Here is a 25,103-nt window from a genome sequence, read left to right on the forward strand (position 1 = left end):
TCGTATCTTAGGTTAAATTTCATAATTTTGAGGGGCATCTGGGTGGCTCAGCGGGTTGAGCGTCTGACTTTAGCTCAGGTCGTGATCTCACAGCTTGTGAGTTTGGGCCCCACATCAGGCTCTGTGCTGACAGGTCGGAGCCTGGAGCCTGCTTTAGATTTTGTGTCTCCCTCTCTCTCTGCCCCTCCCCTGCTTGTGCTGTTTCTCTCTGTCTCTCAAAAATAAATAAATGTTAAAAAATTTTAAATTTCATTATTTTGAATTTCTAGTTTTAGAAGAAATGGCTAACTTTCTCATACCTTAGGTCAAGGGACTTAAAAAATGTTGGTTTCATTCCTTTGGAGAAGACTTGGTGTATGTTTTTGTTTTGTTTTGTTTTTAGAGAGAGAGAGCGTGAGCAGAGGAGAGGGCCAGAGGGGGAGAGAGAGAGAGAATCCCTTGCAGGTTCCACGCTCGCCACGGAGCCCAATGTGGGGTTTGATCCCATGACCCTGGGATCATGACCTGAGACAAAATCAAGAGTTGGATGCTCAACCAACTGAGCCACCCAGGCATCCCCGGAATATGTGTATATTTGCCCCATCTCAAGAGATTCTACTTATGTATACCCAGAGGATGAATGAAGATGGATGGAAAGGCCATGGAAACGCAATCAAGAAAGTTGTGTTCTCTTCCCGGTCCTATGCAGTCATGCTGGGTGTGTTTGTGGTGCTGGGGGGGGGGGGGGAGGGCGGGGAGGGAAGTGTTGCCGGGAGAGAGGGACCATTAGGCACAAGGATTATTTAGCTCAGGCTTCACTGAATTCGTGATTTCAGAGTGACCAAGGCCAAGTGAGCACGTGCTAATGATTACTCATAACACTTGCTATAAAGAGCTGGCTTTCTGCTTAGGTTCACACAAACCCCTTCTCAAGACAGAACACAATGATCTCCTCCTCTCTATGTTCTGGTAAACCCACCATGCCATGTCATTACTGACAAAGAGTAAAATCCCCCCTACAAGTCTCCCTTCAGCCCCTTCTCTACTTTTACACCCCCATTTACTCAACAGATCCTGCCTTGTGCCAAAGGAAGGCACTGTCCTCCTGCAAATTACTGATCTTGATGTCTACACAGCGCATGGTAGGTGGTACTGGGAAGGGAGGTAAGCATGCTGTGGCTCACACGTTCTTGGCGGAGATGTTAAGGCCTAACACGCCTGCTCACTCCTTTAAAATGTGCTGTGAACTTTCGTAAGTGCTGGCTTTCTTTACTCAAGGGACTTTCTGATATTCTCCACCTGTTGGGTCACACTGGTAAAGCAGGATCATTACCAAGAGCTTTCTAGAAGACTTGAGTATCATTGCTATAGACTGGCCTCGGGAATTGCTAAGGAGCAGAGAGGTTGGGCTTTTAACTGGGAATTCACACTTATTTGGTATACGTTGAAATGCTTCACTGAGAATTGATTAAAAGGAAATGGCTTCCCAATGTTAACTGAAGACCAGCAAATAGGAGGAATAATTTAGGACTACGGCTCTTAACGCATCTGGAGTGCACTTAGAAAGACACGTTGCACATCTCTGTTGTCTGGTTGACTGGCCTGAATCCATTTGCCCATTATCCAGTGTTACTCCCTCATTCTAAGCAAGGCTCGGAATGTATTCTGGACATCACTTAACTCTAACTGCATTTTATCAAGCTGTGTGTAAATTAATCTAAAACATGGAGCCAATATCCATTATGCTACATTAAGAAAAATGGGGGAGGGGAGGCATGTGTGGCCCAAGAAGGTTGACGATGAATGCGTCCACGGAAGACCCGTCTTTGAAGAGTGACTGTACCGCTGTAGTTTTGGGAAAGATTATATTCCCAACAGATGTATGTTCCAGTGCCTGGAACTTTCTTCGCTGAAGGTTGAAAATGGCTTCTAAAAGAATCAAGTGGAACAAAACACAAAGAATCGCTTTTAGGATAATTAAAACTATTTTGGATTTTTTATTTACCAATCTGGTTTCTAATATAATTTCAGTTAAATGAAAGACATTCACAAAGGATATTAGGCATACATACATAGTTTCCTTCTTTCATTGTAGTTTAACATGCTGTTGCTTTTAGAGAGTAAACTTTTGTGTCATTTCGCAGGGTGGAATCCTAATCGACTTTACAGAAAGAATACTTAGCCCAGCTTTTCACAACCCTGACCTCCGCAGTCACGATGCTCACTGAAAAAAATGCAAAAACCCAACCAAACTTAGAATCAGTAACATCTGAACTGTTTCTTGGCCTACTTTGAGAGGATGTCTTATAGCCATGTTAGAACCCAGCGGTGGCTGTTTTGAAATAAACTGAACTTGGAAACGTTGCAGGCCACCTGTGTAGACCTGATCTTAAAGCACATTTTCATCTGGAAAGTGACCTTGGAAGTGCATGTTGGATATTAATACCTGTGTGCTCAGGTATCTTTATAATCTGCCAGTCCTTGCTCCACGGGAGATAATCAACTTTTCGACACGGTTTCCCTATTTCATCGACAATGACTTCTACATACCACGCGTATCCAGAAAATACTGCTGTGAAAGACATCTATTCTAAAGTTTCCAACATTATCATGCAGGGCGTATGTAGTGTAGGCACGTTGCCACTAGGCTACACGGAAAAATCACATTTGTTTCTTGTGTCGTCTTACGTACGAGCCAGCCCAATGGCACTGGGGGCATGTGTAAGCTGTAAGTCCCATCTGGGTGGGGACGCAGGGCTTTGTGCAAGCGAAGTTCTGATTTCTCTGGCCTTCGGATGTTGCATCTTCCAGTATTGACAGGTTAGGTCCTGGGCAGTCTACCTGATTAACAATTTAGCAGCTGTACGGCAATGCCTCACAAGTCTGCACACTCCCGGATGTGGGCACATTGTTCATTTGGTGTGACTTACAACCACAGGCCAGAAAGTAAGTCTTCCAGGGGGCTCCACTGACTTGGGTCTTTATATTTGGGTGTCAAAGGACGCTGCAGTCAAGACTCAATGGCCCCTCACGATTGTCCTATTAAGAGGGCAGAGCAGCTGTATCTTAAATATGGGGCAAAGAGGGACCAAGGTTCACCAGTCTGACAAAGGTCACGTGGCAAGCCAGGGAGAGAGAAAGGGTTAGGACTCTATCAGCTGATGCCCAGGGTCTACGCTCACCATGATATCATTTTAAACATGGTGCTCGTTGGTTTCAGCCCCAATCAGCTAGACGTGCTGTCTCTCATCTATTTCAGGATCAGCTGGTTCTATTGTCACTAGTAACTTAGGACCTGTTTTTGGCTGGCTAACTGGCATCCAATTTAATAACTGTTGCCTTTCTTTTTGAAAACTGCTGGACAGGATGATGAAAAGGAAACAATATTAAGCGGTTTAAATGAGGTGCTAATTGTTTAGAGGCATAAAGAGACCTTTGCAATGCTTACCCTATACAAGGAAGGAGAGGGAGAAAAAGAGCAGATCCTGTAATAGAAGGAAAGAAAAGTTTCTTCCGGACGCCACGCTGACACTGCGTTTTCCTATTTGGTAGCTACTTTTTCCTTCGGCGCTTCCTATGGTGTGTGTCTTTGTGCCAAGCTCTCTGAGGGCATCTGGGGGCGGCTCCACAGACGTTCAACAGTAACATTAAGATCTACTCTTTGGCTCATGCCAGCTCTTTTTCCTATGCCTCTGAATCCCTGCTCCTGTTAGTAAAGGATGCTTGTTCATCAAACGCAGGGTAATGGGAAACTGTCCAACAAAGGCCCTCCAAACCCTTGTTTCTAGCTCCCATAGCCTTATGCATTAAGATGGGTCAGAGAAGAACTTGACAATGTAACTTCTCACCTCCTAAGCTAGTTTCCTTGTGCTCTAGGGAATATGTTATTTTGAGAGCTGAGAATGGCACTGATCTTGCTTTCAAGGTCCTGCTCCTACCTCGTCAAAACCTAGATGTTTGCTTTCTACATGGAAGATGCTTCCTGTACAAACAACCTTAAGTCAGGCATCAGTTCTTCCTGAAACTTTAAAGCAGCTTCTTGTTTCTAAATTTTTTTCTTTTTGTTTTTATTATTTAAAGAGGTTACCACTAGCCCTGGACTAGAATGATAATGGACTGGGACAGAAGAATGTCAAGGTTTTGCGGGATGTGACTGACAAAGCAAGATTAGACGCGGAGCTTGGGTCACGACATCGTGAGCTTTCAAGGGAGGGAGCGTCGTCCTGAGCTTTCAAGGGAGGGAGCTGGAAAAAAGAGATGTTTCTTTATCTTCACATAAATTACTGACCATTTAGAACGTACTGGATATGGCCTTCATAGATACATTTAGGACTTTTGGTGAAGCCCACAATCCCAAAGAGAAGCCAAGGATTTCCAGCACTCCCTTGGCATTTAACTTAGTTACTTAATACCTTAACTACGTTTTTGTGTCTTGTCTGCTGGCCGGACTTACTCCCTTAAGGGCATACTGTATGTCTTAATGGCGGTGACACGGGAGACCCACTGAGCCCTCAGTCAGTCCAGTGCCCTAGGTTTGCAAATTTGGTGAAGGAAGTGTTGGGTTTTATTTTTCACCTTTTGAGGCAGGAAAGAGGGAAGAAGAGAGTGAAAAGAAAGGGTAAGGCCGTTTTAGTGTCAGGGACTGTTTTTGATTGTTTTAACCCCTGAATCATTTTGGGAAGAAAGGGAAAATGCTGACACAATGCATAAAGAAGAAAGCTATCATGGGAAACGCCAGAAACAATACATTTCCATCTGGCATTATTTGTGAAGTGCAAAATTAATAGCTGTAAAGCAGGTTTAAAACAAATTCTAAAAAACCTTTCTACAAAACATAATGTTTAAAATTTGCTTTCGTAATTTGACAATACACGAAACAGCCCTTAATGGTAGTCATCAAAACAGGCTTTGTTTTTAACATGTCACTTGGGTTCTCCTGTTCTGCTCTTTAGTCGTACCACATACTTTTCATTTAACAACGTGTATTATGGAATAATGATCAAGACGTCTTTAAGGTAAGGGTGTTCGTGACAGTGGCTGAGGGTCAGCAACTGTGAAAGGCGTTCCGATTCCCTTTTGTTCTGTTACCTCGGCTCTGATGGGAATGAACTGGTCCAGTATCTCCTTTGGAATGTGTCATATACAGGTGCAGGGGGCCCTTGGCAACTCTAGATAACAGTTTTCATTACCCAAGAAACTGAGATCCTCCAAAAAGCAAAGGCATACCGAGAATCTTGAAAAATATGTACATATAACCCTAACAAACTAGAATTTCCATTTTATTGAGGCACGCTGTCAGAAAAACAGCAATAATACTTTTTGAACCTCATCTTACATGCTTCCAGGAGAAGGAAAAAAGGGATCCTATTGAATTCCTCAAAATGTTGGAATCTGAAAAAAAATTTTAAAGTACTTATTCAGAGTCTGAACTATCATGATCATAAATGGTAGTCATTCTAGAAATAAATTGTGTAATTTACAAAAAGAGATCAATGAAATTATTTCTTGGATGCTTCAATAGGAGCTTTGTCCCATCTATTTACACACAAAATCTATCATTTTTAAATAAAACCAACGAGTTCTTTGTTGGAACAAGTTGGTCAAGATTCCTGATTAGACTGAGGTGTGACTAACTAGACGTGTCCATTCTCTGTGAAGCAACAGTCAGTTATCAGGTTGGTCATGAACCTAAGGTTCAGATGTATCTGCCAAAGAGGTCCCTGAATCGTGGCAGTGTGTCTGTTTAGGATGGAATGATACATGGATTAGATGATGGAAAATACGGCAGTATTTTCCATATGATTCTGGAGTAAAGCAATAATAATAGCAATCATAACCTGGCTTTATTGTGGCGTGTCCATTTGGAGGACATGGTCTGCTAGGATTTTGTCACAAGGGCTTAAAAACTAATATTTAAAGCAAGATAAGAAGAGCAACCTAATTTATGCATCATTCATTAGAAAGTGTCCACACTCTTGCTACAACTCTAAAAGGAACAGAGCAAACAAATCATAGCATCTGGCTCTAATTCCCCACCGAGGTGCCCCCACACACATATAGTGTAACCTAACATGATGTAGGTAAAGCAGAGGAAAAATCTTTTGTAACAGCTGGTCACCACCGCATTGTAGCTGACAGTCACAGGTCATGAAGAGGTCTAAGACTATGCACACGGAATAGTATTAGCTTGTAGAATTTGATGAAAAATAAAACCAACAATCCCAATATATGAAACTACTTCCCCTGGTTCTTAATGCTTCTCTCTGCTATGTTAGTTATGTTGTTACACAACAGGTGCCATATGCTCACTTCCTTCAGTGCTTTAGGTGGGAATGCTCAGAGAATAGGCATAGATTGAGGTCTCTTTGAAAACTGGCAGACAATAGGTTCTGTTGGCCCCTTCCTTTCCTTTTCCAATTTACAGGACACCAAAAGAAATAGCATATGAACACGAACTAGTTACTACGACAGCCCATTAAAAATTGACTATATGCAAAAGGAAGAGAATGCTGGAGGCCATGTGCATCAACTTTTCTCAAGAAAAAAAATATCCACATTCTAAGGGCTCTTAAAAATGTAGAAAACTTGCCCTGTTACCATGGGTTTTTAGAACACCTCTAAACACACACAAAATAAGACAGTATTACCTACAAATTTCAATTGTTTCTTAAACTCTAAAAGCATTTTTTGTATTATTTTGATTTGATACAGAAGGGGAAACTCAGCTATAAAGAAATATTAAAAAGTACTTTTTGTGGCGATCAGTCTCCAGAATTTTCTGTTGCTTGCCTCCCCCGACTTGTGCTGATATTTTAAGGATGTGCTCAAGAGTATAAAGTAGGGTGCACTTTTGTCCCGTTCCCTCCTCCCGAATAGCTAGCCCCTCCCTCTCCCACAGCCAAATAGCCACCCCTCAGATGAGCCATTCCTTTTTGCTTTCGTCAATGGTCTCTGTGAAATTGGGGTCGTTGTTCATGATGGCAGCATCCGCGCTCTCTGCTGACTCTGCTCCCTTTGCTTCATTGGTGTGGTAGGTGCCCTTGTGGCGGAACATGTACCGAATGAGGAAGACCAAGGTGCAGAGAATGGTGAAAATCACCACAGCGATGACACCTGGTGGAGGCAGGAGAGGCACTGGAGGTTAAACAGACCTTGTATACATCCCTCCAACACCACTTTCCTCGTGTTGTCATGGTTCTCTCTAATGCCACCCTCCCCCACACAAAACACCAGCAACACATGTGGACAGGACTGAAAGGAGATTAGACCAATTCACAGTTATATTTGGAGATCTTAATGCTATTCTCTGAGGAACTGATAGACAGTTAAACAGAAGAGGAGGAACTACTGCTCAACTCATTTTATGAGGCCAGCATTATCCTGATAGCAAAACCAGACAAACATATCACAAGAAAACACAACTATGGGACAACAGTCCTCTTTAATAAAATTTTAGCAAATCAAACCTGGCAATGTGTGGCAAAGAATATATTATGGTGAAGAGGTGTTAATTCTAGGAATGCAAGTCTGGTTTATCATTAAAAAACAAAGCGATGTAATTTACCACATTAAAGAAATATAGGAGAAAAAGCATATGACAAATTTCAACCTCCATTCATTGTGAAGCCTCTCAGAAAGTATCAGTAGAAGGAAACTTTCTCAACTTGATAAACTGCATCTACGAGAAACCTACAGCTAATACCCTAGTCAATACTAAAAGAGTAAACATATTCTCTCTAAAACAGGAAACAATGGAAGCAAGTCCTCTCTCTCAATGTACCAGAAATCCTTGTCAGTGCAATAAAACAAAAAAGAAATAAAAAGTGTACATACTGTGAAGAAGTAAAAATTTTCTCTATTCTCAGGTGACATGACCATCTCTTAGAAAATCCTAAGTAATATATATATATATATATATATATATATATATATATATAAAGTGTCTAGAACTAACAGTAAATTTAGCAAGGCTACAAAAATCAACTGTATTTTTATATACTAGCAAGAAAATACTTGGAAGAACATTTAAAGTAATAAAAACTTAAAAAAGTAATAAAATAATACCATTTATAATAAAACAAATTGAACACAGTTGTTCAAGGCTGTGTTCGCTCAAAACCACAAAACCTTACTGACAGAAATTAAAGACGTAGATAAATGGATGGATAGACCACGTTTAAGAGCCGAAGCACTCAGTATTGTTTTGATGTCCATTTATAGACCTAACGCAATCCCAATGAAAATCTCAGCAAACTTTTTCTTTGGTAGAAATTTATAAGTTGATTCTAACTTTTATATGGCAATAAAGTAAAGGGTCCAGAATAGCCAACGTAATCTTGAAAAACAAAAAAGAAATAGCTGGAGAATGCATGTTGCTGTCTCAAGACTTAATATAAAGGTAAAACAATACAGCAAGCATGGTATTGGGTAAAGAAAGATATATAATACATCAACAAAACACAACAGAGTCCAGAAAACAGACATACACATATATGGTCTATTGATTTTTGACAAAAGTGCCAAGGAGATTAAATTTGGAAAAAGTATATAGTCTTTTCAACAAGTAGTTTGAGAATAACTGGGTATTAGTTTGGAAAATAATGTCTTTGACCTTTATCTCATGCTATGTACCAATGTTAACTCAAAGTGATTACAGACTTAGTTAACAGAAACTAAAGCTATAAAAGTTCTAGAAGAAAACATAGGAAGAAATCTTCACAATCTTGAAGAGGCATATCATTAAAATAGAATTAAAAAAAAAATCACAAGCCATAAAAAGATTAAAAAAATAAGACTTCATCAAAATTTAGATTTCTTGCTTTAAAAAAAAATACCGCTAAGAAAATGAAAAGGCATGTCACAGACTGGAGAAAATATTCACAATACATATGTCTGACACAGGACTTGAACTATCTAGAAAATAAAAAACTGTTATAGCTCAAAAGAAGTCCAATAATCCAGTTAAAAGATGGGGAAAGAGTTTTTATTTTTTATTTTTTAAATGTTTATTTTTGAGAGAGAGAGAGAGGGAGATAGAGAGAGAGGGAGGGAGGGAGAGAGAGAGAGAAGAATGAGCGGGGGAGGGTAGAGAGAGAGGGAGACACAGAATCTGAAGCAGGTTCCAGGCTCTGAGCTGTCAGGACAGAGCCCAATGCGGGGCTCAAACCCACAAACTGGGAGATCATGACTTGAACCAAAGTTGGACGCTTAACCGACTGAGCCACCCAGGCACCCTGGAGAAAGAGTTTTAAACAGACACTTCACGAAAGATTTACAAATGGCAACAGGCACATGAAAAGATGCTCAGGGTCATTAGTCATCAGCTCATTGTACATTAAAACTGCAAAGAGCTACCACTACTCATCCACTGGAGTGGCTCAAATTAAGAAGACCGACAATACCAAGTGCTGATAAGATTGTGGAGCAAACCTGGCCTGTCAGATAGGAACTGTGGGGATGTAAAACGGTTCAACCGTTTTGGAAAACTGTATGGCAATTTCTTACAGAGTCTAATCTCCACTTTCTGTCACACCCGGCAACTGCACTCCCAGCAATTACCAAAGAGAAATGAAAACTTATGTTCACATAAGACTTCAAAAAGAATACTCATAGCAGCTTTATTCAAAATAGCTCAGACCTGGAAACAAACCAAACAGCCACAGGTGAGCAGATAAAACCAATTCTAGTACATTCACACAGCAAAACACAACTTGGCAATAAAAACGAATAGCCTATCGATTCATGCAACCATGTGGAGAGACCTCAGAAACATGACGTTGAGCGACAGAAGGCACGGACAGATGACATACTCTATGATTCCATTTCTACGCCACTCTAAAGGAGGTAAAAGTAATGAACACAGCAAAAAGCAAATCAGAGGTGGCCCTTCTTCGGAGTGGGGCAGGGCAAAGGATGGACTATACAGGGGCACAAAGAGCTTTCTGTGGGTGGGAATGTTCCAGATCTTCGTTGTGGTGGTGGCTATGGGTGTTTGTGTTTGTCACGAGTCACTGACCTGTTACGCTTACACACATGCATATCATGCTTCAATAAAGTTGATCTTAAAAAAACAAAACACAGTGAGGAGAGGGACCTTGATAAGACTGTACCGATGTGATTGTGATTGGACAATGTGATTTAGGCGGCATTCTAAATGTATTCTAGTTTTAGAGTCACATATATTTCTCTCTTTTTAAAAATGTTTATTTGAGAGAGAGGGAGAGACAGAGAGTGTGAGCAGGGGAGGGACAGAGGGAGGGGGAGACACAGAATCTGAAGCCATCAACACAAAGCCCAACGCGGGGCTTGAACTCATAAACCGTGAGATCATGGCCTGAGCTGAAGTCGGACGTGCAACTGACTGAACCACCCAGGTGCCCCAAGTCAGGTATTTCTTACAGGCATCTACTTCTCCATGTGGAAAAGAGACCTACCGACTAAGCCAAGGTGATTGGCTGTGTTTAAGACCCTTGATACAATTACAGTATTAGCTGTTCTCAGACATGCAGGGGACACTTGGATGCAGTAAGACAGGGGGGCTCAGGCAGAGGAGACGGTGGGCAACGGGGGGCAAGGATACCAACCCAAATAAGAAGGACTGGGCTAGGAGACTTCAATTATTCTGCAGCCGTCCCTGGGGAGAAAAGACACTGGAATATTTTAGATACTCTGGCTTATTAATTTTCTGATGATCTTTATTAAGATAATGGCAGCCAGACTGGCACACTCCTGCCTGTTTTTGCAGTAAGTGATCCTGGGCCTTTTGGGATGTGCGGGAGTGAGAAGGGGAAAAGAGAGGAGGGAGGAGGCCATTGTGGCTCCTGCACGATGGCTGGCCTGCCTGTTCAGGCTCTGGCTAGCCCGGCACGACCATCCCATTCTTACGGGTCAGCATTGAAAAGCAGCCAGGTTACGGGGCACCCGGGTGGCTCAGTCGGTTAAGCGTCTGACTGCAGCTCAGGTCACGGTCTCATGGGTTGTGAGTTCAAGCCCCGAGTTGGGCTCTGTGCTGACAGCCCAGAGCCCAGAGCCTGGAGTCCGCTTCGGATTCTGTGTCTCCTTCTCTCTGCCCCTCCCCCACTCGCGATCTGTCTCTGTCTCAAAAATAAATAAACATTAAAGAAAAAAAATTTTTTTTAAAGTAGCCGGGTTACATTTACATCCGTGTCTCCACATCTGTAGGTCACAATCCTTAGTCATATTTAAATAACAAAACAAATCAAGGAAAAATCTAGATGGTGGTTTTGTTTTTGGTTTTTTTAAGACGACGCATTTACGGACAATTCTTACTTTCCACAGGTGAGGAGCCTGTGCTATGCATCACCCACCTCCAATGATAGCCGAGTTTCTGTTGACTCCATTTCTTATAGCTTGGCCTTGTCCTGGATTATATGGGAAATCAGCACTGGCTGCAGAGGAAGAAATGGAAAAGTCAAGTGTAAGAGTCAAGGATACTAGTAATCCCAAATAACCCGATGTGGATATTTTTTCATACAACTCTTCAGCACTTCCTGTTTCCCCAGAGGAGAGTTCCGTTTCTGACAGGCCCATCTTGCCATCGTTTCCACATGTCTCAGTGCCTCCACCCCTGTTTCGGCTGTTCTGTCTGACATGAGACCCAGAGAAGCACGATCAGTCTTTTGGAGGAATATTAGAGAATCTTAGAGCTACCTGAGCCGTCCTGCTTCAGTTCCACTGACACGCAAGCTGATGGATTAGAATGTTTTTTTTCTCACCTTTGGCTGAAATCTGCCTCAGCTACTATTTTCTATCTACGTTGGCTATTTCTGTAGAGCCTTTTATACCTTTAGTTTAAAAAGGAATCATGTCTTTAAGTGAACATTTTGCATGACTCTAATAAAACACAGGACATGTCAGGAATGTGTAAGCGGGTAACATTTCATAACAGTTGAGAATAATATACACTGCCTAATAAAGTTTCCATTTCTTTCCCTGTTATAAAAAAAAACCAGAACCGGTTATATTACAGCTAGGTGTTTCTCTAGAATAAATTTCAAGTACGCAAAAGACAAACGGATCCTGAAGTCTTTCTAGAGGTCAGCAGAGTATCTGTTACCATCCATATGAGCTAATGTAACTTCAAAACCAATTTCATATTCGTTGGGCCTCTGTTTTAGACGTTCAGGTTTAAGGCAAATACTCCAACGGAAGTACCTTCCTCCTTCAGCAGATCACCTTAGTCTAGAGCCATGGTTACTGGATGGCATCAGTTAGGTATTTAAAAAATGTTTGAACGAGTTATTTTGCATAATTAAATGTGTGCCCACGGAGGAAAGAGGTCTGTGTTAGGGTTCAAGGAGGATCTCACTACGGACTCGGGTTTCGTAAGGCTCCTCCTTCAGCTCTCTGCTCTGAAGGATCCCCAGGATAATGATGAAAAGTAGGTAGAGCCCTTCTTTTCCTTTTCCCCAGGAAATAGGGCCACCAGCGAGATTTCAGATCCTACCAGCAAATGCTACTTCAGCTTTTCTCTGACTTAAGACCAGAAAAATGATCTGTTCCTGGATCGATCATATTCCAAATCAGCTCGGCCACCAGTGCCACTCAAGCCTGTCGATTTGATTAAAATGCAGACGCTAAGAAAGACACAAATGAAAGAACTTAACTCTGAGTCCTGGGGACTTTTCTTTCTTTAAAAAAAAAATATTTTAAAAATGTTTATTTACTTTTGAAAGAAAGAGAGAGACAGAGGCATGAGCAGGGGAGGGGCACAGAGAGAGAGACACAGAATCCGAAGCAGGTTCCAGGTTCTGAGCTGTCAGCACAGAGCCCGACGCGGGGCTCGAACTCACGAACCGTGAGATCATGACCTGAAGGGAAGTCGGACGCTTAACTGACTGAGCCACCCAGGCACCCCTATTGTGTGCTTATTTTAACTGGTCCAATCCCATGTCTAGGGAGAGAGGGAAAGACAGAGCCAACATGAAGTATACTGTAGTCAGTGACTTTCCCCATGCCCTTTAGGACTTTCTGGTGTGGGCAGCATGGATGGATATTCAAAATTCCAAGTGTCGGCCCAAGGATGCAATGACCTTGCATTTGTAGGCTCATCATCCGATGTTAAGGGTGATCAGAAAATCATCCCGTGTGAATAAAAATGGTTTCTAAATAATATTTCTGCAAACCTTGGGTTTCTTCTTTAAACCTGAGTGTTCCCTTCATCGAAGGATTATTTGTAGATGTGACAAATGAATGTATTCAGCCATTCAACAGATCTTTCCAGAACATCGACTATGTGTCAGGCACCATTCTAAGTGCTGGGGATCCACAGTGAACAATAAAAAAGATGAAAATTGTTACTGATGAGGAATTTCTGTGCCTCATTGAAGAGTTTGGTTTACACAGTCAAAACACTAATTTAAAGCACGGATGTGGTTTTAGTTACAACCCTATCTAGTTACAGTAAATTGCCTAAAGCTGCTTTGTAGTTGCCATGTTACAACTCATACACTCATAGGTCATGGTAAGATTTGGTTACTGACATAAACCACCCTTCCGAGACTGAGAGACTGCGAGTTTCTTTCCGAGGATGAAAGTTCATACTGTCACGACTCATCTTTGACCTAGTTTACAGGCCTTCTGACAACGTTAATTACCCTTCTCTGGACACTATTTAGTCCATATCTTCCTAGAAAGCCATCAAGCTTGTTGAGTGGCCCAGATGGGATTGGAAACCAGGCAAGGTTAATTCCTAAGCCATTCATTCCCATCCTGCCTTTTGAGGGCTGATGAGGCAGCCAGGTGGGGAAGTCCCAGCATCCAGACAGTTCCGCTTGGGCAGGGCCTGTGGGAGGAGGAGCCTTTTTAGGGGATGAGGGAGAGAAATCTGTTTTGTCTTGGAGGTACTGAGTCTGAGGTGCCTCTGGGACACCCAAATGGAGACGTCTACTGGACGTTTGGTATCTTATGAGTGGCTCGTATTTTTCATCTCCCTCTGAGAAACACAGCCATCTCCTCACCACTTTTAAGTAACATGAACCTTCAAAATATATGAAGTACGGAGACAAAAACAATGACAGTGGCAATTTTGTGATTATTCTATTATGTGAGAGTCGTGACTCTATGAAGCTGTTTGCTTCTCTGCTTCAGGTAATGCCGATGGGAGAACACATCACGCTTTCTCTCTGCTCCAAAACCGACTGTACGGCTTTGCATCCTTGGCCACAAAACCGCAGAAAAACACAGATATTTAGAGACGTGCATACGCCCCTCTCTCTGGATCCCTTGAAGTTATTGACATAACCAGTAGTGGAAGGTGTGGGTGTGACCTGAGATGACCCAAGAAGAACAGGAACAGCTAGAAGAGAACATGGAAATTTATCCCAGGATCGCCTTTCGTACAAAATCCGAAATCCTTTGTAGGGGGAGGAAGGCCTCCTTCGAGCTGAATTTCTCTCCTGCTCCTTCTCTGCCGGGGCCACTTTTCCAACTTGACATTCTAGGCACACAGACTCCTGATGCTTCCTGGTCGACACGTTCTGGCTCATCCCTCCGCCCCCCTCACCTCTGCCCTGCCTTTCCTCTCTCTGTCCATCAAATCTTACCTGTTTCCTAAAACTATCCTTAGCCACCTCGGTTACATGTCTGGCCCTCTTGTCAAGGTCGATCGGTCTGAATTCTTGTCACTCCCTACACACTCCCTACAGACATGCTCTTAAAGGCATGCTCAGTTATGTTCACGGTCCCAATGACAAACAGTGCTGACAGGCAGCTACGGCTAATGAGACGTTCATTAAAATGAAATCAGTCCAGGGGTGCCTGGGTGGCTCTGTCAGTTAAGCGTCCGACTTCGGCTCAGGGCATGATCTCGGGGTCTGTGAGTTCGAGCCCCATGTCCGGTTCTGTGCTGACAGCTCAGAGCCTGGAGCCTGTAAATATAGAAAAGCTACTAATGGTTCCTGTGTCCACTGGTCTTTGGTTATTATCAGAAAACAGCCAGTGGGAAAAACCCTGAGGTACAACCGAAGTCCTCACGAAATTCAAGGGCACGGTTCTGTTTCTCGCATAAGCATCCCTGTTTTCATGCCTTCATTTATAACTTAAGTCTGGTTGTCCTAATGCACGTGAGTCCTTACTCCCTTGAGGCATATCCATTTTGTCCTGGCCAAGCAGACCAAGCGCTATTTTGACAGATATATTTGAAATGATTTCACTGTAACCGTCCTCCCCGCCCCCCCCCCCCCACCCCGGGGTACCAATATCCTCTGGGAAATGCACGTATGAAAACTTGGAAACCAAGAGACGTAAGTAAGACATAGGACAAAGCTCATCCATGACACAGACTCCATTCTGTTCCATCTCATCCCCTGTCTGCTGGGAGAGCAGAGCAATTTTAGGGGTGCTGCAGAATCAAGGAACCTATATTTTGGGAAATGGCATGAATAGGTCCCAACAGGCTGGCTGGCACAGTTGTGAGAGGATGCGACTCTTGATCTCGGGGTCATGACTTTGAGCCCCATGTTGTGGGTGGAGCCTACTTAAACACACACACACACAAAACCAGACTCTAGATATTAACAGTCTCAAGACCAGACCTGCGTCAAATAGGCAAAGACTATATTCAATATACGTTTTTCCTGGGTCTCCAAGAGATAGAACATGATGATGACTATCGAAGCATGGTGCTATGTCAGCTCTGATTTAGGGTCTCATAGGAGCGTGTGCATTTCTGTTTATTTCCTTTGTGTACGTCCTCTTGTCTGTCTTGCCATCCCCATTACACTGGCCACACACAGACTGTGTCTCCTTTGCACACCTAGAGGTTGGCGCTCCTCCCTTTCTCCACCCAGCGTAGCGCAGGCAGACCGTGGGCTGGAGGAATCCATGATGAGACATTCTCCACCCACACTCATGCTTGTCCCATTGCCCGGCTGAGGCTTTGGGCTACAGCACACCATTGCCCTCCTTGCCAGAGAGGGAACATATATGACAGGCTCCAAACATACTCAGGCATGGGTCGGATTCACCCTCGACACACAGACGCTGTCCCCTTCCACTGTCTTTGCCACTCGAGAAGCCACCTGAGGGCTCAGCACCGGTGTCCTTTCCCTCTTCCTCCTGCCCTACCTTCAGGTTGAAAATCAAGAAGGAAACAACATACAAACTTTGTAAAAGTGGGCCTGGCGGGGGGCAGGGGGGGTTCCCATAATGATACCCATACCGTAGAGCGATCCGTTCTTAGAGCTGGGTGATTAAAAATACACTTTCCTCCCCCGCAAAATAGAAAGGATGAATGTTCTGTCCTTCCCTTTGCTGCGTTCCTGGAAGGATTTGTCAGGAAAGTAAATGACAGTCTAACCAGCACCTCTTATCCTGTGTGCTGTGTGGGGCAAGTGTGGTGCCTCTCCCTGGCAGCTGAGACCCCCGGGGCTCTTGGGGGACGGGGACAAGTTCTGACCCCTGCTGGCCGGGAGGTAAGGGACATCGCGCAACAAGGGCTCCGGGGACCATGCAGGTTGTTTATACGTGACGAACAGGAAAACTCTAAATTCTAGGATTATAAGGTTAGTCATCGTTTGGATGACACTTTCTTCACAGATCAAACTCATTAGGGCCCAGGACAGCAAGGGGTTGGTGGAATCAACCTAGAAGTGTTTTCCTTCCGTGGTGGAGTACAAAATGTAAACGCAGGTGAAATTCAAATTTCAGGAACAAGGTAATTAGGGACTAATAATAATAGCCCTTCCTACAAGTCAGGCACTGTTTTTTGTTTTAATTTTTAAAATGTTTATTTTTGAGAGAGAGAGACAGCGCGAGTAGGGGAGGGGTGGAGAGAGAGAGAGAGAGAGAGAGAGAATCTGAAACGGGCTCCAGGCTCTGAGCTGTCAGCACAGAAGCCTGACGTGGGGCTCGAACTCTGAACAGCAAGATCATAACCTGAGCTGAAGTCGGACACTGACTGACTGAGCCATCCAGGCGCCGTAAGCCAGGCACTGTTTTCAGTCCTTTAAGTCCATTTCAGCCTCATGTGAACCCCGACAGGTTGGCAGTATTCATTCCATTTTGGAAGGTTCTGGAAGGCCAAAAGCTGGTCTGAGGTCCCATAACCAGTAAGTGGTAGAGCCAGAGTTTGAACCCAGGAAACTGGCTCCAGAGATGACTTGCAAAAACACTAAGCCGAACTGTTTCTGATATGAAAGCAAACTTTGTAAGAGCAGGCCCAGGGGACACGGCTCCCCATCACTGCACACAGTCTACACCGGCTCTATCAAATCATCAACACAACTGCATGGTCTCAAGGCAACGAAGGCTCAGTTATTCTCCTCGTGGTTGGCGGCCTGCCTTGGACCCAGATAGGAGTCCCTCACCGACCCAAACAGCGCAGAGAGAAGGCTTATTACCACCATGGAAACAATTGTGAAATCATGAAATCAGGAACCGTGCTAACCGTGCCTTAAACCGTCACTGTTAGAACATAATTTTTTTTTTTAATCACATTTAGGGAATGTGAAAAATAGAAGACGTTTCCGGGCGGGTGCTTAAGTACAAATAAATTATTTAAAAAACAGTTGTAAGAACAGAATATTAAAAAGAGATTTGAATTCTTTAGCCACCAATTTCTTGCCTGCCCCATTGAGCAGGCAGGGAGAGGACAGAATAATAAAGCTTTTCTTCTTCTTCTTCTTTTTTTTTTTTAGTACACAAGATAAATGAGGTAGTTGTAGTTCTTATTTACTAAGTTTCAAAATATGTAAAATTGTAGACTTCAGGCTCAGAAACCAATGCAAATAAAACACATTTAAATGCATACAAAGTAAATCGAGATTATCTAACATAAAACCCCCAAAACCAAAGGCACTAAAAGCTTCAGGTTGTCATCTATCAGGGACAAAAAAATTAGATACTAGCTGACATCTCGTAGAGAAAACATCGCCATGGAAACCACTTGAGCTTCGGCATCTGAAGTGATAATTTGAGATACTCGAACAAAACTGCTATTAGTTATAATTTAATTTAGATTGCAGCATGATTTTTGCAGCGGGGGCTGGGCCAGATGATGTATACGTGCCTTTGTTCTTTCCAACGTCTTTGTTTCGTTTCACTGTATTCTCTCTTCCAGTCTGAGCTCGATGGCAGAAAATTATTTTTTTCAAATAATTTGTTCTAGCCATTCACTGCTGACTGGTGTTCTAGAAGCCTATGAAAACAAATGGTGGCCGACTAAGATGCTGAAGATATAAGGGGATGTTGTTTTATTTTCAGAGAGGTGACGGCCGATCACATTTGCAGGAGGGAGAGACTTCTCCAGGCCAGCAGGATTTTAGCCAGGCAAACAGAATGTGGCACGCATCCCCACGAGCCTGAGTCTTGTATTTACACCTATGCCCTCACCTCGGTTTTTGCAAAAAGCCAGCCAGCCAGAATTCCAAATTCAAATGGGGAGGGGATTACGGATTTTTGGCTTCTGACTTGAGAAATCACACAAGGCTTACATTTCAGTTCTAGTCTCTCTCTTTTTTTAAATGTTAATTTTTGAAAGAGAGAGAAAAAGAGAGGGAGAGAGTGTGTGCGGGGGCAGGGGAGGGGCAGAGTGAGAGAGGGGGACAGACGATCCAAAGCAGGCTCCACAGTGACAGCTGCAGGGGGTCGAACTCACAAACTGTGAGATCGTGACCTGAGCCGAAGTCTAAGTCTGGCACTTAACCAACAGAAACCCCCAGGCGCCTCAACATTTCTAGCTTCTTTTTTTTTTTAAGTTTATTTATTTTGAGAGAGAGAGAGAGACAGAGAGAGAGAGAAGGGGAGGAGCAGAGAGAGAGGGAGACAGAGAATCTGAAGCAGGCTCCGTGCTGTCAGCGCAGAGCTTGATGTGGGGCTCAAACCTATGAACCGTGAGATCGTGACCTGAGCTGAAGTCAGACCCTTAACCGACTGAGCCATGCAGGCGCCCACCCCCCTGCAACCCCAACATTTCCAGTTCTTTTTTTTTTTTTAATTTTTTTTTTAATGTTTATTTATTTTTTGAGAGAGAGAGTGAGTGAGGGAAGGGCTGAGAGAGAGAGAGAGAGAGAGAGACAGAAACCGAAGCAGGCTCCAGGCTCTGAGCTCCGAGCTGTCAGCACAGAGCCTGATTCGGGGCTGGAACTCACAAGGTGTGAGATCATGACCTGAGCTGAAGTCGGAGGCTTAACCGACTGAGCCACCCAGGTGCCCTGACATTTCCAGCTTCTTAAAGGAAAGAGCAAGTGGCAGCTGCCTGACTGGTTGTCAGAGATTTGGTGAGAAAAAGGTCAATTAGGTAAAAACGAACAGAATACAGGAACTGGTCATCACCTGCTATATATTTGTTTAAAAAGTTTTTTTTTTTTTTTAAGTTTTTAATTTTGAGAGAAAGAGAGAGAGTAAGCAAGCAGGGGAGGGGCAGAGAGAGAGGGAGACACAGAATCGGAAGCAGGCTCCAGGCTCTGAGCTGTCAGCACACAGCCTGATGCGGGGCTCGAACCCACCAACTGTGAGATCGTGACTTGAGCAGAAGTCAGACACTTAATCAAGTGAGCCACCCAGGCGCCCCTGACTGTTTAATGCCAACTTTTACACAAAAGATCTGAATGGACAATTGATTATATTAGATTCCCTCCTTCCATTTCTTTCCTTTTTTTTTTTTTTTTTTTTTTTAAAAGCCAACTCTGAGTTGTCTCAATTGCCTTTCGGGAAGAAAGATTCACGGATATTCCCAGACCAGGCTGAACACCACGTTCTTTTGTCCGACTGCCCATAATAGGTATTTGAGTTGGAAACAGCTCGTTACTGACATGAGTTCAGTCTTGGTATTCCATGAAATAAACAGGTAAGACGCTGGGCGTCCATTTCCACGGTGGGCAAAGGCGTCCTGTTATTTCTCAGGTGGGCAAACTGTTCCTTCTTTCATGTTAGTTACAATCGTTGATGAGTCCGTCGTCGGAGCTGTTGCTGGATGATGTCACAGGCCCTGTGGGTCAGAGACGGTGACAGCCGGCTGTCACGGGTTGACTCCCTCAACGTCTCCCTCCCGCAGAGCAGGCTACACCGCACGGAAGTGTTCAGTCTTGCAGCGGGTAGGTGCCCGTCACCTAAGTGTGAGCCCTGTGGACTCATTAAAGACACTTCTGTGCATCTTGCTGTGGTTCTCAAGCCGAGCCTTGAAAGTCTAGATCAGGGAGCCCCAGAGAGAGGGCTGGGGAGCCCGGTGGTGTGGCCTTCCCTTCACGATGAAGAGGGTCACGCTCCTGTCTGCGGGGCTCTGCAGTCACTGTGTTCCTCTGCCACAAGGTGTAAATAAATCTGTGCTGGTGTCGTCAGGAGTGAAGAAGCCCCAGATCTGGGGGAATATGGTTGATTTACTGGAATTGATTCGTTTTTTTTGAGACAAATCTTGTCTCCTTGCTGCTGGTGCATATATGGGTGGAGGTTGAGAGAAGGCGGCCAGCTCAGGGGGGAAGGCCAGCGGCTACAGAGGAACGTGGTTGTCCAATATTCCAAAGCACCAGAGTGACTGTCACTTGAGGACGTGCTGGGTCACCGTTTACAGATACATTTATCAAGCCTGGTGAACATCCCCGCTATGCAGGGGTCCCAGCTAACACAATTTGTGGTTAACTGTTGGCAAAGCGGTCCCAGCGAGAATTGGTTGTCTGTTCGACAGTGGAAAGAGTCTCAGTTTCCAAGGAGAGGGTGGCTGAGAAAATAAAGACGGCAAGAAGATACCAATCGTAGCGAATGAGCCAAAAATGCATCTTTTAAAGACATTTCCTGCTGTACTTCCTCTCCTCCCTGACAGGTGTTTGAGCTGGCACCATTCAGAAGGCCAACATCTTCAGGAGACCTTGAGGCCATGGTCTCCGGGCTTCTGCTGAGAAACATGTCCACTTGGTGTTACGCACGTCTCAGTAAAGGCTTTGGACTTCCAGAATTTATGGTGCGGAAGCTTGGTGAAAATAGCTTTTTTATCTACCCAAGAGAGGAGTTTCCTCATTCGTGAGAACATTGAGGCACATTTCATCGTATGAGGAATCAGGCAAGGATGAACGTATCCTTTTACTCCCCCTTTATGGAGATTTCCAGTAGATTCCAAGGCCATAATTTGACTGTGGATAGCTCTTTTGGAAGCAGCTGGATATTCCTGATTTGTTTTTGTCACCATCGTACGTCTTTCAAGGTAGTACAGTGAAAAATCAAATGCACGTTAAAAAACATTTAATCTGCTATAACATCTATATCTTGACTTGCGGGCAATGCTGTCTTCTGTTTTAGGTGATGAATACGGTCCTGCTCTCTGTAGACTGGTCTGTCAATGTCCACACGGTTTGGGCTTTGTAGGAGGTCGCGTTATAACTGCTGTTTCTTTTCTTTTCTTTTTTCTTTTCTTTTCTTTTCTTTTCTTTTCTTTTCTTTTCTTTTTCCTTCCTTCCTTCCTTCCTTCCTTCCTTCCTTCCTTCCTTCCTTCCTTCCTTCTTTCCTTCCTTTCATGTTTATTTATTTATTTTGTGTGTGTGAGAGAGAGAGTGCAAATAGGGAAGGGGGGAAGGGGAAGGGGAGGGAGATAGAGAGAGGGAGAGAGGGAGAGAGAGACAGGGGGAGAGAGAGGGAGAGGGAGAGAGGGAGAAAGAGAGAGAGAGAATCCCAAGTAGGCTCTGCTCCCAGCAAAGAGCCTGACACGGAGCTAGATCCCACGACTTTGGGATCATGACCTGAGCCGAAATCAAGAGTCAGATAAACTTAACTGCCTGGGCCACCCAGGTGTCCCACTGCTATTTCCTCAAAATGTAAAATTAACCCTTTTTATCCCTAAGAGTCAGAAACCAGTGTCTAGGTGGGGAGCGTATCTCAGACCACAGCGGCATTCGCCCAGATCACAGCCCGCTGACGGGGTTCTGGCTCCACTGTGTGGTCTATTCGAAGCGGTGGGGGGTGAGCAGACAGAAAGTACTTTTAAAAATTAATTCTGCACACATTTTAAGTCTTTTATCAATGCCCAGCTGGGCTCTTGCTTTTGAAATACTCTTTTCGGCTGTGTTAGCACAAGTGAACGTTTCTAATTCCAATCCCAAGACAATGCCTTTTCTTCCAAGAAGGCTGACCTCGTAAAACTGAATATACAACTCTCAAGCTAGAGATGTCTGCTGTCTTTTGAGCTGTTCTCTTCTTGAATTAACCTTGGATCTCAGAAGACAACCATCTTTGCTTGTTGGCAGGTGGAATGACTAAGGATCATCAAAAAAGAACCCTGCAAAACCAATGAAAGCTTCCCGGTGTTTTCCACAAATAGATTCTTCCCCAGCGCTGGCTCACATCATTACCAGGATGGGATAAACTTCTAGCACCAGCCATGTGGCTCTAACACAGTTCTTTTGGGTCAACGGAGTGTGAAAAAATACTTAATTGGCTCTAGCAGTCTTCAGTATGATTTCTTCCACATCGAAAAAGAGAAAGCGGGGGAAAAAAAAGAAAAAGAAAAAGGAAGGTGTATTTTGTAGCGGGGATTTTGCCTCTAGGGACACAGTTATTATTTCAGACTCCTGCATTATATTTAAGAGATGTCAGAAGGGAGGAACACAACTCTGAATAGGGACTGAAATTCTTTTACGTTTAAAGTTTCTATTGAGAGGAAGGAAAAATGGGGTATACCTGAATTTGAGACCCTATCATGCTATCCTCTGTATAGTTTTGGGCGAGGTGCTGTAAACACTGGGGCCGCTGGCTCAGTCCTGACTGCACATGAGGAATCTCTCAGGGATGGGGAACAGGCATCGGGAGTTTTAAAAAACTGCCCCGGTGATGCTAATGTGCAGCCAGAGCTGAGTTGCAGCCACTGAGGTGTTTGTTCATCGACAGAATGAATGCATTAATTTTGTGAGTCGATTTCCATATATATATATATATATATAAATATATATATATATATTTATATATATATATATTTTAATGTTTATTTATTTTGGGAGAGAGAGAGAGAGAGAGAGAGAGAATGTGTGTGCCCACGCGTGCACGTACAGGGGAAAGGCAGAGAGAGAGGGAGAGGGAGAATCCCAAGCAGTTTCCACACTGTCAGCAAAGAGCCTGAGGCGGGGCTTGAACTCACGGACCCCAAGATCATGACCGGAGCTGAAATCAAGAGTCAGATGCTTAACCGATCGAGCCACCCAGGGGCCCTGGTTTTTCTTATCTTTACGAAAATGTGGCTAATACCGTCCACACATACCACATAGGGCCGCTGTGAGGATAGAACAAAACCAGACACTGAAGCGTTAAAGTCGCTCACAAATCGAAGCCATCATTTCTGTCTTTATCCTTTCCAGTCTTCTAAAAGTTAAAATTCCCAAGTAATTTCTCGAAAATCGCTTTTAGCCTTTCTAAGCGGGAAATTTCAGAGCAACCCGTGTCCATCCCTAGGTTGAAAATAATTGCAACCACATTCATCTGGATTTTTATGCACATTTTAACGTAAAGTTGATTTTGCTTTCTTCCCTGAAGCCTTCCGGGGTTACTCTCTGGAGGAAACTGAGCCGCAGAATCGAGAATCCCCCTGGGTCTTTAGACATTTCTGAGTAGTCTGTGCAGAGCCTGGGGAATCCACCAAAGATCTCTCCAAACGAGCGAAACGACTTGTCGCCTGTTTGTTGGCTGTGTTTAGAGGGACTTTCCCCTGAAGAGCGGATGGCATTGGGTCAAACACTTTATCTGGATAACGTTTCTGTGACTTTCCAAATCAGAGGCAAGGACACAAGGCCCCCCGATTTGCCAGCAAAGGAAGAATTAGCATTTCCGGTGGGGGGGCGACTGGCAGGGATTCCCTCGGGAGGATTCACACCCAGGGATTCTGACAAAATAGTCTTTCTGAGTGACAGAGTCAGTAAAGGAAGCAATGCTGGATTCATCTGGAAGATGCTGAGCTCCCCTGAATGCCTCCAAGGGATATGCATGGATGTTCAAAGACACAGCACAGTAGGAGGCTTCAGACAGGCGGCTCCTGGAAAGAAGGAGCCTTACACGTTGTCCCAAAGCTGGAGGTTTGAGCCCCTTCGGATTTTTCCCCAGTGGAGTTCTAGAAAGTTAGAGAGTCCCGGTTAGGAAAGAATGGAAGCTTTGGGGGAAGGCAGCCCTCTGCCCCTGTCAGGCGCGGGAGCCACTAGGAAGTAGCAGGTGTGAGGAGGGGACGGTGTGCAGGGGTGAGGCTGAAAGGGGGTAGCACCCTGCTGCCCGCACCTGAGCCACCTACGTCCCTCATCTCTTCACCACAGCCCCCACGGCTTTGCAAAGCACAAGCCCGCCAGCTCTGTTCTTGCAGTGACTTGGAAAGGGTGTGTGGGCTCTCGAGGCTTCTCAGGTGCCTTGGTTAAAAGTATTCATGCCAAGACACTGCGTCTGGAATCTGCCATCTGGGAGGTGCGGTCAAGAGTGAGCCTTGGGCTTGGACCTTAGATTTGTTAACTTTGGTTCACATTTCTCTGTGAGAGGATATCATACACACGCCAGTGATGAAAATGAGATCATTGAACATTCAAATCACAAAGTTAAAGAGCATGGATATATATTCAAAGAAGTCAAGATAAAAGCATCTGGGAAAAGAAAATAGAAACATGATAGAATAAATAAATCCAGAGCTGGTTCTTTGAGAAAAAAAAAAAAAAGTCAGATACTCTAAGAAGAAAAGGGGAAAATCCTAAACCTAGTATAAGATATTTGACTAAGAAAGTTTCTAGAGAATGGATATTAATTATAAAAACTTATTTTGTTCCACTCTATGGAAATGAATTTGAAAACCTAGATTAAAAGCACAAATTTCTGGAAGAATACAATATAACAGAAATTATTATAGATGAGAAAGCAAATCTAATGAAACCAATTATCATAAAGGAAACTGGGGGTTGTCAAAGAGGTATGCCCACTAAAAAACAAACAAGAACAAGCCAGTAGGCTCCATTGGTTTTACGGGTTAAGTCTATTAAAAAATTTTTTTTAACGTTTATTCATTTTTGAGAGAGAGACAGAGCGTTAGCAGGGGAGGGGCAGAGAGAGAGGGAGACAGAATCTGAAGCAGGCTCCAGGCCCTGAGCTGTCAGCACAGAGCCCGACGCGGGGCTGGAACTCACAAACCATGAGATCATGACCTGAGCCGCACACTTAAC

At 43.9% G+C, this 25,103-nt stretch overlaps 1 protein-coding gene across 1 annotated transcript in view; it reads right to left on the reverse strand.

Moving 5' to 3' along the window:
• Positions 1-1,945: 1,945 nt before the first annotated feature.
• Positions 1,946-25,103, reverse strand: part of CNTNAP2 (contactin associated protein 2) — a 1,972,370-nt gene continuing 1,949,212 nt past the window's right edge. Inside the window, exons 23-24 of the mRNA XM_058723957.1 lie at positions 11,307-11,387; positions 1,946-7,092 (exon numbers count right to left, since the gene is read on the reverse strand). Of these exons, the coding sequence (XP_058579940.1) occupies positions 6,893-7,092; positions 11,307-11,387 (281 nt within the window). The 3' untranslated portion in view covers positions 1,946-6,892. The remainder of the gene's footprint in view (positions 7,093-11,306; positions 11,388-25,103) is intronic.

Source organism: Neofelis nebulosa, chromosome 4 (genome assembly GCF_028018385.1).
Source record: "Neofelis nebulosa isolate mNeoNeb1 chromosome 4, mNeoNeb1.pri, whole genome shotgun sequence".
NCBI lineage: Eukaryota > Metazoa > Chordata > Mammalia > Carnivora > Felidae > Neofelis > Neofelis nebulosa.